The sequence below is a fragment of the Kryptolebias marmoratus genome, linkage group LG20 (genome assembly GCF_001649575.2).
Source record: "Kryptolebias marmoratus isolate JLee-2015 linkage group LG20, ASM164957v2, whole genome shotgun sequence".
In the NCBI taxonomy this organism is placed as follows: Eukaryota; Metazoa; Chordata; class Actinopteri; order Cyprinodontiformes; family Rivulidae; genus Kryptolebias; species Kryptolebias marmoratus.
The window spans coordinates 3488539-3501326 of NC_051449.1; the positions used below are offsets into that span (position 1 = coordinate 3488539).

At 39.6% G+C, this 12788-nt stretch overlaps 1 protein-coding gene across 1 annotated transcript in view; it reads left to right on the plus strand.

The window, feature by feature from the left end:
• Nucleotides 1-12788, plus strand: part of cadm3 (cell adhesion molecule 3) — a 116206-nt gene that overhangs the window by 37898 nt on the left and 65520 nt on the right. Inside the window, exon 4 of the mRNA XM_037981910.1 lies at nucleotides 11158-11307. Within this exon, the coding sequence (XP_037837838.1) occupies nucleotides 11158-11307 (150 nt within the window). The remainder of the gene's footprint in view (nucleotides 1-11157; nucleotides 11308-12788) is intronic.

Genomic DNA, 12788 nt, shown 5'->3' on the forward strand with positions numbered 1-12788 from the left:
TGTATCAGTCCGCCAGGAGTTGAATGAACCTTGGATGATCAGATGTGCTGATCAGTCAAACTGATACATTCAGTAGCCTCAGCACCATTGGCACATACCAATCTATTCTCAACACAGGCATTTGTGTAGTTGTTCCGTTGATAAGATAGCGACAAACCTAATAAATGTGTCGTGCAAAAGTGTAGAACTTTAATGTTAGTAAATGCAATGTTCTTTCACTGATGATTTCATGGCTGATAAGGTGCTAACTATTGATAGCTATTAGACAGAACATCTCTTCAAAGTTGACGGGACTGTTTAACACGGGACCTTTTAATGTGTATTAAGCCTCCCTCAAAAAACACATCAAACAAGTGTAGAAACATTGTTTTCCACAATAATGGATGCTTTAAAACCATTGCTTGTTATCTTATTTGTATCTTCTAGCTGTAAATCAAACATGAATCTAAAATCTTAGCAACTAAACCAACCATATCTGTCTTTAAAATATATATATTTGAAGTGTGATATTTCCTGTACTCTTTGAACTTGACTACACCAACAAAATCCTTGTTTTTTACTATTTTTTAATAGTAATAAGTGGGAAACCTATACTTTCTTAGTGAACTGAAGTTGTTCTCTCAGGTTGTTCTCTTCGCACTGATGGTTTATTGGTGCTGACTGGCTCAGCCACAAACCTGCTTGGAGCTGCAAAAAAAATAAAAAATCCTGTTTGCTCAACATAGCCCCAGGTTGTCTGTGTGTGAATTATTTCATATAAAGTTCCTTGCAGAGAGATCTTACATGGCCTAAGACAGGGCCACACAAATCACAGAATAATGCTTAACATCAATTACAAGATGGTGACAATTTTAACAGAATTTTGGTTGTGGTAAAATTCAGTGCAACAATTTAAATGTTCTTGGTGTTTACACATTTGGTATTGTAGACAAAAGGAAGGGACAGTAAAACTGATTAAGTTCTGGACATATTTAGAACGGAAAAATTATGGTCAAAGATCTGAATGGAAATAACAGACCTAAGCTATCTTTAGCCACGGTTCTGACCTCCACACCCACCCCTCACTACAAATAAAACAGATTATTTCCTGGTTTGAATCATAAAGTTGGTTTTAGACTTAAGTTATCAGCATATGTATCAATGTTTTGTTGTTTTCTTTGTTCAACCAAAACCAGAGTATAGGAAAAAGATAGGAATCAGGACCTGATTGACCAACTGAAACATGGATCTGATTCATTAAAGATCCTGTTCGGGTTCAAACAGTGAACCAACAGGGTTTCTCAAGCAACAAACCCTGTGACTTCAGAAGGCATGTGCTTGCTTTTGACTAACTCCCGCTGCTTATCTTTTTTAGCTGACTTTAGAAAATGAGGAAGAATGAGTTGATTCCCAGTCTTTTTAGTCTAGTCACCTTGGAAGTAGATCTCTTCAGACCTGTACGGACAGGAGAACTGATTATAAAGACCCACTTTAAGTCTTATCAGCTCCCATTGTTGCTCTTTCTCTCTTCCTCCTCATGTCAGTACATCTTTACTCTCTCTTCCTATTTCTGTTATTTCTCACTTTCTGCTGTGCTCTACTTCCCTCCGTTTTGCTCCCATTGTTTTTCCTTTTTTTCCCATTTCTTTCAGTCTGTTTGCCCCTCTCTAAGTCACCCTGTCATATCTCCTCATTGCTCTCATCTATCTATATATGCTTATTTTTGCCATGTCCTTCGTTCACCTCTCACTCTCTGCTTGCCTCTTTCATTCTCTTTCCTTCTGTTTTCCCCTGTGCTTTTCTCCATCTTTCTCCTGCTCGACTGTTTCTACCTCCTCGACTCACTCGGTCTTTCTCTTCTTGGCAAATCATTATTCTTTCTCTTTTGTCAGCAGTGATGCTGCTGCCCTTTTCTGCAGGCTGAACCCCTCTCCCTCCTTCTCTCACCCCACACTCCTCTTTTCTTTCTTATTGCGCTGTTCCAGTGGCAGGGTGGGGCGGCTGTCTTGGCGCCTCACTGCTGCTGCAGACTCTCTGCTGGGATGTGATGCTGGTGGTGTGTTTGTGTGTGTGTGTGTGTGTGTCTGGGTGTGGATTCGGGGTGGGGGTAATCTAGCTGTTGGAGGATGAGAACAAGGAGGGAGATGGTCTGAGCTTTGAGCTAACTATGTTTGACAGGCAGCAGAAGAAGGGTAGGGTGGCCGGGTGCTGGAGGTGGTTGGAGTACGACTTGATTGGAAAGAGTGGGGGTCTCACAATCCCCTGCAAACCCCCAACCTTCACAAAACAAGAAGGATAGAGTAAATCTAAAGGTTAAGCAGTTTGTTTGTGCTAAAACTGCAGGCAGGGGTGCTTAAATCCCATCCCCTGTCCCCCTTCTTCACTTACCCCACCCACATCTCTAAAAGATTATGAGAAATTTGTTTAAAGATATAACTGAATCGGAATCGCAACAGCCAGCACTCTAGTAAAGTCTGCAAAACTGGAAAAAAGGAAACAAAGCCTTTTGCCACACCTCGCTCTGTGCTTAACAAGCCAAATAAGTGTTTGTCTCAGTGTGAGAAGGAGCAGATTTGTTATACATTGCAATGTTTTTTTTCTTATTCACTTTGTAAATTATATGGTTTGAATTCGCATCTTTTTGCTTACAAGACAGGCTGTGGATAGAGGGCAATAAAAGTGGAGAAAGTTGGAAAAGAGGAGAAAAATAGGGGGAGAGGTGGGCAGAAGGGCACCTACACCCACACAAATATGCACACAGACCCAGACACACACTTATACCCAGGGGGATGGGTGGTAGTCTAGGGACAGCTGGGCATAGATGGATGGCGTGGGGGAGGTTGCTCTGTATGTGTCCTGATGTGTGTTAGTGAGTTTATCTGAAGGTGTCCTTTGTGCGCTTTGTGACAAACTATGTGCATGTTTTCTTTTGTTTCTGAATGGATCTACCATGTTTTAAGTACATTTGCATATATTTGTGTCTGCTTTAAAGCATTGTTTGTACAAGAAATATGTGTACATGCTCCCACCTCTGTGCTTTATGAGGACATGGTCATACTTTCCTGTGTACAGTAATGGGGGAGGGGGGAGCATCCTTGCAGTATGTGTGAGTGGATGCTTCTGTGTGTGCGTAATGGACTGTATCATACTTTGCCGTATCAAACCATACACTGTTGGCTGAGTTTCCCATCAAATGTGTGCAGCATCCGCAGCACCATGACACATGAGTGTGTCTGTCACGCACAATTCCCTGCAGCTACAAAGAAAAAGCACACACCAGCACACACACAAGCCCGCAGCACGTGCAGATAAAAACAATCCCATAAATCACACAGGTACACACACTTTGCCCCACAAAACTTGTGCACAAATAGATAAATTCCTCCTGGCAAAACAAATACAACTGCGCTTAAACGCAAACACACACTTGCATGCAAACAAATCTGCGTGAACTCTGGTAATAAGCTTCTTGGGGCTAACACACAGATACACACACACACAGAGTCACGCAAACTAAGACACACAGTCAGATAATTACCTCTCAGCAAAGCAACAACTACAATCTTACACAAAAACACCTTTGATTAAAATAAAATAAGAATCCCATGAATACACTTGCATCCCAAACCTATGTGCAAAGTGCCCCCTACCACCACACTCACATATACACACACACACACACACACTTGTATTACAATAAATAAAGTTCATTAACCTAAGTTAATTAGCAGCAACACTGCAAAGCCACCCTGGGAGAACAAAAAAGGAGGGAGAGAAGGAATTAAGGGGTGTGAGGAATAAACGGGTTGATTTGGAGCAGAGGAGGAGGATCGACAGAAGGGCGAAGAGGTGAGGGAGGACGGGAGGAAGCTGAGGAGGAGATCAGGGCAGATGGAGAGAAGGAGGGGAGACGATGGAGAGAGACAGATGGNGGGTGGGGGTGGTGGTGGGGGTGGGGGTATGTAAATGGCCAAGGTGGTTGGAAGTATCCAGTGTATGTTGTTTTTAAGAAGAAGTAAGAATACGGAAGTTGTTTGAATTAAAGAAATAGTTCAAACTTTTCTGTCTTCAGATATTTAGATGCTTTTTTCTAACGTCTGTGTGTTGAGTGCTGTGCCAACGTTGCAGCTTGGCGAGCCTCGTTTAACTTGTTCTTTTTTACAAACACACACACACACACACATAAAATCAGCTGATACATGAACATGAATGTTAAAATAATATCTTCTTTAGAAGAGGTTTATTTATCCAGCTGGAACTTTGGCACAGTTTCCCTAAATATGGATGGCTAAGCCTGATTAGTAAGTCTTTAATTTGGTCCCTGTACAGTCACAAAGGAAAAGGCTGTTAACCTTACTGTACTGAGACAATATGAGAAACTGTGGGTAAATTGGGTGTTTTAAAAGGATTTACTACGGTTTCATAAGTCATCCTTCTTGTAGTTTACACGTAAAGTGCTTTAAAGCGTTGCTTTAAAAGTACTTTTCATACAGAACATTGGTCTAAAAGGAAACAAAGAAGCCATCTCCAGACACAGGCTTTTACAAATGTATTTTATTTGTCATAGTTAAGAAGAATAAATAAAATGGCACCATTGCTAAACATTTGAGGCCAGGAAATCTATTTTTATGGCATTATACCATATAGGTGAGTTTACTGACTAAATTAAATGAAGATGAATGTCCTTTTTATTACACAAGGTCCGGATCATTTTTCATTTCATTAATTTACTGTTTTATCCTGACAGCTTGGGAAACTAAAGGAACTTTGCTTAAAGCAGCACTGTGTGTATGATTTAGTGACATCTACTGGCAAGGTTACAAAATACAGCAAACTTTCTGCCAGTTTATCACTTTCTGATCAGTTGTTGGAGATTTTTTTTCTTGGCGTGGTAAAGGTGGGGCACTAGAGTTTATTGTCAGGAAATGTTCACTTTTAGACTTAATTTCATGCATTCAGGTTATTTGTCCACACTTATGAATTACACAAATTACATAAAACAACACTTATCCAGCACTGTTTATCAGCAACTTAAATTTTTCACAGTTTTCTCTTAAACATTTGCATTCACACACACAGATAAATTAATTTGACATATTTTTCAGATTTCTTAGTTTGTTTGAACCGTGGAAACTATCAGGACTGACTAAAGTTGTGCTTTAGGGGTAGAAAAGCACGAGTAGTTTGTTGATCTTGAAATCGTATACCTATTTGCATGGTTTTAAAACTTTGGACTTTTGGTTCTAAAAACAAGGTGTATAACACATCTAACTCAAATAATATATATGAAAGTAGGGAATTGTTAAAAACAAATTAAAATGCAGTGGGCAGAGACAGTAATGAGTTCATTGTGTGTCTTTGAATGAGCTAAATAAGCTCTTTCTGTAGCTCTGTGAGTAATATATCATCATACTGATTGTGATCCTTCCATCTAACTTTCAGAAAGAAAACAATTTTTTTAAAGTGTTTTTCTGTCTGTTTTTAATTACTGATGAGCCCTCAAGCTCGTAACGCTGTTGTCTCTTCTTCTCCCCCTCCCTCGTTTTGCATGCTCCCAGTTTCCCACCTCGTTTTGCCACCCAGCCTCCTCTGCATATCCTCATCCATCTATCTTCCTCTCTCTGGCGGCCCCCCTCCCTCCTTTGATTTGATATCCCAGTCAGCCTTCTACCTCTGCGTTCTCTCACCTTGTTGCTGGCGAGGGAGAGTGTAAATTGTGTTGCTTTAAATACCCGTGTCTTCTTTCGGCTTACAGCTCGGGTTGGAGATGAAGAAGTGGGATGTGAGGAGAGAAAAAAGAAGCCACAGTCTTTAACTTAATGTCTGCAGAGGATAGATAGGTTGTGCCTTTCATTTTTTGCAGCTTGAGTATTTAGCCTGGCTTAACCATTTAAACTCTGGCTGAACTTCCTTTCGCTTCTTTAACTTGGTTGTTAAGGCGCTTCAGAGATAAAAAAGAACATCTCTGTTTGTACTCAGGACTTCCTCGGCCATATTCCAGTGGTGACCAACTCTAAGACTTGTGCGAATGGGTTTGGTGTACCACTTCAAAATGTGCAAATTGCTTTTTAATAACTTATTTCAAAATAGTTTGCTCTCATCTTATTACTCCAACTCCATTCATCTTATTAGATCATTGCTTAATGATAGATTATCTGACTGAAGCTAAAGTTTATTCACAAAGGGCTCAAACTTAATTAACCCTAACTTCTCTTTGATTAAATTTTGACCGATAGAGCTTAAAAAAAAGTTGCCATGCTCATATATGACACAACTTCCAAATGATTTGTATGAATTAATAGACCTTTAGATTTAGGATTCAGGAGGCCATTTCATCGTCATTTAAGCATTTCAAGTTTTATGGGCATTTTGAGGGAGATTATTTATTAGTGTGCATTAATTGACACAAAGTTTGTGTGACAAACTATAATTCAGAGTTTGATCTGTGGGCCATGAGTGTGCCTGCAGTGGTTAAAACAGGAATGTTTTGCTCAGAGATGCTGCAGTATAATTAATGGGATACAAATACTGCCTTTAGATTTTTGCTTCTCTAAGTTTTAACTTAATAACACTAAGACAGGATTTAAAAAAACATTGTAAATGTTAGTGGTGTCTAAAATTCTGCTTCTTCACAAAACTGTTGACATTATTTTAAACTTTTAATTTTCAGCCTCTGATACAGAAAGAAACATAAAATTCCTTCATTGAGATTAGTTTTTTTCCCCTTTACATTAACATAAAAATATCTTAATTTGGGGTTAAAGTTTTGCAAATTAATACAGTTTGTTTAACTAAAATGACAAACCAAGCTTGAGAGGGAGAATTGCATTTAGAATAGTAACACATGTTGGGGAGGCCACATCAGTAACTTAAAGGCCTAGCTTTCCTTGAAGAAATGCATATCGCCCACTGCCTTTCAGGCCAGAGTTTTAAACTAAGATCATTTTATGCTGAAACATGGTGGAGTTAGCTGTTTTGGGTAAAATTTGAAAATAACAATATTAGATTATTACTCAGGGGACAACATCCCCTGAATGCCCATTACCAGAGGTCAGAGGTCACCGACACCGAGGTAGTCAAAAAGCTCCGCTGTGGCAGGGCGTCAGGGTTGCTGAAGGCTCTGGATGTTGTGGAGCTGTCATGGTTGACACGCCTCTTCATTGTCACATGGAGGACTGAGACAACATCTGCCGAGGGGCAGACAGGGGTGGTGGTTCCCATTTTTGAAAAGGGAGGCCGGAGAGTGTGCTCCAACTATCAGGGGATCACACTTCTCAGCCTCCCCAGGAAGGTTTACTCTAGAGTGTTGGAAGGAAGGCTCCGACCGACTGTCAATCCAGTAATGAGGGCATTTCAAAGAGCTGATTTGAAAGGCAAAACTCCCAATTTACTGATCCATCTATGTCCAACCCTCACCTATAGCCATGAGGTATTTTATTCTCCCCTTAAATTAAATAAAAGACTGAGTAAAACTACGTAGGCTGTTATTTGAAACATCCATCCATCTATTTTCTTTACCTGTCTATCTCCAGCCATCACTGTTCAAGAGGAGGGGGACACCCTAGACAGCCATCACATTATTTGCAATATGAAGAATAATATCCATCGATTTTAAAAACACAATGCCAGTAAATTTTAAACCTCTGGAGCAAATAAATACATTATTTATGTTTATTATAAGAGACTCTATTGATAATTCTAATGGCTCCTTTTTAAGTTAAACTATTAGGTCTAAATTTGTTTTATATCCATTTCCCCAACTTTTAACACAATATATATGGCATTACAACAATTTTTTGACAAGCTATATATGGTTTCCAACAGAGTTTATGATCTATAATTTGACTTTGACCCATAAGAAACAAGTTGAGATCTTTGCTTTATTACAAATTTGATTAAACGAAGGTACAAGCTAATAAAAATTGTAGTGTTGATTTTCTATTCAACCAAGTTGGCAGTTTCCTCATGATAAAATGGCAAAATGAGAAAATACACTTGTGTAAATAATCCTAACTGACCACTGATATTGTTTCAGAAGCCCAAATGTCACATATAGGTTGTTCCCTGTGAGTGCCAGCATTTTGTGACAACTAAAGACACAACATAAGTTTGAGTAACTTGTGAGAGCTTATTGTGGTTGGCTTGATGAGCAATGCCCTGGGACAGCCAATTTGCTCAAAGTGTTCCTGCCAAGTAGAGAAGCTCATGCGATCAGCCACAAGAATTAGCCCAAGATGCTATTAAAGGAGACACTAATCCACAGTGCACTTGACCGCAAATTCAGCCCTTAGCTATCACGGTGCTCAGATAAACCTTACACAAAATTAGAGCTACATTAAAACTCCAGCAAGGGCAATGCTCTGACTTCCTGACACTCAGGACCGGTAGAGTCAGAGTCTTTTGAATCCTGCTGGCAAGCAGCGGCCATACCTTAAGAGCTGTTATCGCTCTTACTCCTCACAGCCCAGAGGCAAAGCTAAAGTTTTTTTTTTTCCTTTTCTAATAATTGATGTGTTCTGATGCTGAACCCGTCTTCCATCTTTAAAAGATGTCCGTAGTTCCTGCGGGCTGCTCTCGGCTCATGTTCTGCAAATGTGTGTTTTTGATGCTACATGCAGTTAGCTTTCTCATCTCCTTTTCTGCATCCTACCCTCATGTGCCCCTCCCTTCCCTTTTATGTCTTGATGGGAGTTCTGCTGAAGCAAATTCAAGCAGATGTTTTTCTTTTAGAAAAAAAAAAAATTCAATTCCACCACCCGTGCTTGGATGAGATAATACCCTACGCTGTATATAGACCTGTCTCCTTCTTGACAATTTGGTTCCAATTAAACTATTTATACACGCTGTATTTTAGGGGTGAGAAGACCGCTTGAGGCATATCCTCTTCTGAGATGCTCCCTCTGTCAGTTTGGTCTTTTTTTTTTCAGTGATGCCATATTTTTTGTTTTGCCTTTTTGAGATGAGGTTGAACAAGCATCGGCACGTTTTGAAGTGAGCAGTGCATTCAAGGCCTCAATAACTGAACACGGCAAAAAGCACAGCAGCGTTTATGTTCATCATTACTCACTGTAACGAGGGGCTGCATATTTTACTAACATCTCTTGCTCTGATTCACAAAATCATTTACCGCTCTGCCTGAATGCGGTGTAGAATTAGCCTGCACTATCACCCGTTATCAAGGGAGCACTGTTAAATACCATAATTTGAGTCAATTTGAATACGGTTACACACCCAGACAGTTCACTCATCAGTGGTTTTCCAGTTTCAGCCACTGCCTTCAGAATCCTTGCATTATGACGGGTCATTTGTATTCCCATTCTTTCTTCCAATGACCCGCTCATTTCCATAATGATTGTCCTGTTTGAACTTGTTCTGCAGCGGCCGATACTTATGCACGATATTAAAAATCAACACTATAAAAGGCCTAGGAATGCATATCACCCAATGCCTTTCATGCCAGAGTTTTAATTTAGAACTGCCACAGCCACATATGTTAATGCTGGAAGTTTGTGCCTAAGATGACTCTCAGCTACTACCAGATAAACTCAACCTCATTATCTGTAGTTTTGGGTAAGTTAAAGCCAGGGGTGTCAAACCCAGAGACGTAAGGGGCCAAAATTAAAAATTTGGTCCTAGCAAAGGGCCAATCACGATCAATATTTATTAAAAATTACATAAATTAACCTTGGTTTTAGATGTATTATGTCAAATCATTCATATAGAAATATCAATGACCTTTTCCCAGTTACAGATTATACAGAATTTAGAGCAAACAGACTTTAATGAACACAGACAAATAGATCAAACTTCAAAAAGCTCATCATTAGCTGTTATTTCTTACGCCTCACTCAGCTTTTAAATGAATTTTTAACATTAAAACAGATTTTTAATAAAAGGCATCAACAAAAACCTGATTATACAGAAATTAAAACTATATATTGTTGGCTTCTAAGTCACTGTCAGAGAAAACTTCACTAATTAGGCTCAGTTTTTTAAAGCAAAATAAGAATCAGAGACTCGATCTGTCCCAGACTAGAGGGCCGGATGAAATGTTAAAGAGGGCCGGATCTGGCCCGCGGGCCTTGAGTTTGACACCTGTGTTTAAAGCCATTTTTGTGTTGGTAAAGGTAGACGTGTAGTAGGTGTTTGGGGAGGATTTTCAGTTACAACCTCACCAAATTGTAATTCGGTATTTGTAAAATTGGATGAGTTATATTTCTTGTGTTTTTTATGGTCATCTTGAACTGGGCTGACTCCAAAATTTATTCAGTTATAGATGCATATCCAGTGCTTGTTTTCTGAAAGTTTCATTAAAATCCATTTAGTGGTTCATGAGATATTTTACTAACAAACAAATTGATTACAATAGTTTATAATAAATACAGTTTTAAAAACAGAATTTGCTCGATCAGCGCTTGGATGTGTTGGAATATGTCTCAGCTACTGACACACCAAATTTAAGCTTAATATCTGTATTGACAGAATTATAGACATGTTTTTTTGTTTGACAAGGTTGCTTTATTGTCACAACCGTCTTGTGCGGGGTTTTTGTAGAGGTACATCCAGTGATTACTTTATGAGAGTTTCATTAAAATTTGTCCGGTGGTTCATGAGAAAGTTACAGACAAACAAACACAGGCTAAAACATTATCCTTCTGCCTTCGCTTTTGGCAGCAGGTGATAAATATTGACAGAAAAAAAAGGTTACCAAACTATTAGAGTTATGAGTTAGCACTCTTGTTGTTGCTTTGACCTATCGAGAGCCACTGTCTGCCATCGTCTCTTCATCTTTGCCAGTCCCTCAGGTTGTGCGGTCCCTGGATGCCAGGGATGCTACTGACTCATTGCTCTTACATTGGCCTCACAGACATACAACCACATAACCATTTGTCAGCTTTTTTGTGCCTCTGACAAGATGTCAGTGTGTGTGTGCACATTGTGTCTGTGCTCTCGGAAAGACAGATAGAGATGTATAGATAATCTGACAAGCCGAGAAAGAGATGGGCGGGGGGTAGATGGAGAGAACAAAAGGGTGGGAGGTGGGTAACGTAGTTTTGTGGGTTTATCTGATTTGTGTGTGATGCTGTTTTTGCTTGTGTTTTCATATAAGTGCAGTGTTTCTCCTGCATTGCTTTTGCCCTCTCTTTTAACATCTATTTTCTCTCTGCTGTTTCCTAGACGACGACCCGTTGCAGCCGGTGACCTCAGATGAAACGGTGTCCGTCGGGGGCACAGTGACACTGACCTGCCGGGTGGCGGAGAGCGACAACTCCTCGCTGCAGTGGTCCAACCCTGCACAACAGACTCTGTACTTTGGAGAGAAGAGAGGTGAGAAGCAGAGAGAAGAATGGCTGCCATAAGTTTCTTACAAAATGATTTCAGGAAGCGCAGATTTATTTTGATAAATATGTTTTGTAGGATGCATAAATGCCTTCTAAGCTTTATTCACAGGTATATGATGATGAGTGGGTGAGGTTGAATTTACTTCAGTTTAAGTCGGTTTATTTATATAGTTCCAGTTCACAACAAAAGTTATCGCAGGGCACTAAGGAAAAAAAAGTTCAAATCATAAATCCAATCCAGATCCAGATTCAAGGTCTTTTGGAGGAATGTAAGGAATGCCAACTAGTAAAAGTTTTTTTTTCAAGGCTGCCAGCAGATTGCATCCAATCTTCACTTCATCACAATAACCCATCCTGAGCAGCAGGTTGGCGACAGTGGAAAAGAACAACTCCCTTTTAACAGGAAGAAACCTCCAGCAGAAAAAGGCTCAGGATGGGCGGCCATCTGCCTCGACCAGCTGGGGTTAGAGAAGACAGGAAAGGGACACAGACAAACACAGAAGCATTGGTCCAGGTGTAGTTTCTATGGTGAGAAAAAACAAGTTAGTGACTATAATTGTATATACAAACATGGAGACTAGAGAGAGAAAAGAAAGCAGCAGCAGACTGAGGAAACAGTTTAAGCCTATAGCAGCAGAACCAAGAGATAGCTAAGGAAACCAAAGCCAACCCTAACTATAGGATTTATCAAAAATGAATGTCTTAATCCTTGCCTTAAAAGTAGACAAGTAAACCTGCAGCCTGAGAGTGAAGTGCTCGGTTAGGAAAACATGGAACAAGAAAATCTTTAATATAAGACGGAGCTTGGTTGGTGACAGCTTTGTGTGTTAGAAGAACGATTTTAAACTTAATTCTGTATTTTACAGGGAGACAATGGAGAGAAGCTTAAATAACCTAATCTTCTAACTCTCATCAGAACTCTGGCAGCAGAATTTTAGATCAACTGAAGATTTGTTCAATAGTTTTTTGGACATACAGATAAGTTATTAGGCTCTGCAAGACAACTGTACATTGTTGGGGAAAAAACTCCGATTTGTTCAGATATCTAAATCTTAGTGCTCCTTTTTTCTTGTTTAAATTTTATAGTTTCAAACTATTAGCATTCACAGCTAAGAATCCTCCATATGCCAAATAAGACTTTGCTGCTTTTAAGTGCAAAATACATTTTTTTTTACCCAGATGGCAAAGAGGTTATTCTATTTGGGGGTCAACAATACAACAGATTTGTGTCTCCTCTAGTGTTTCAAACAAATGACTACCTTTACTTTGGCTGCAGTGATCACATAGCGTAACATGCCAGATGGGTTGTTACTACAAAGAGCCATCTGTGAAGTTGATGCTCACAAGTAGCATTTTCAAAATAATACTTGACAGCTGATTGGATGAACAATCTGTCTTTCCCCCACATCTACTACTGACGAGCTTTGGCCAATCAGTTCAATGGTTTGGACCCAGTTCAGCTCTTTT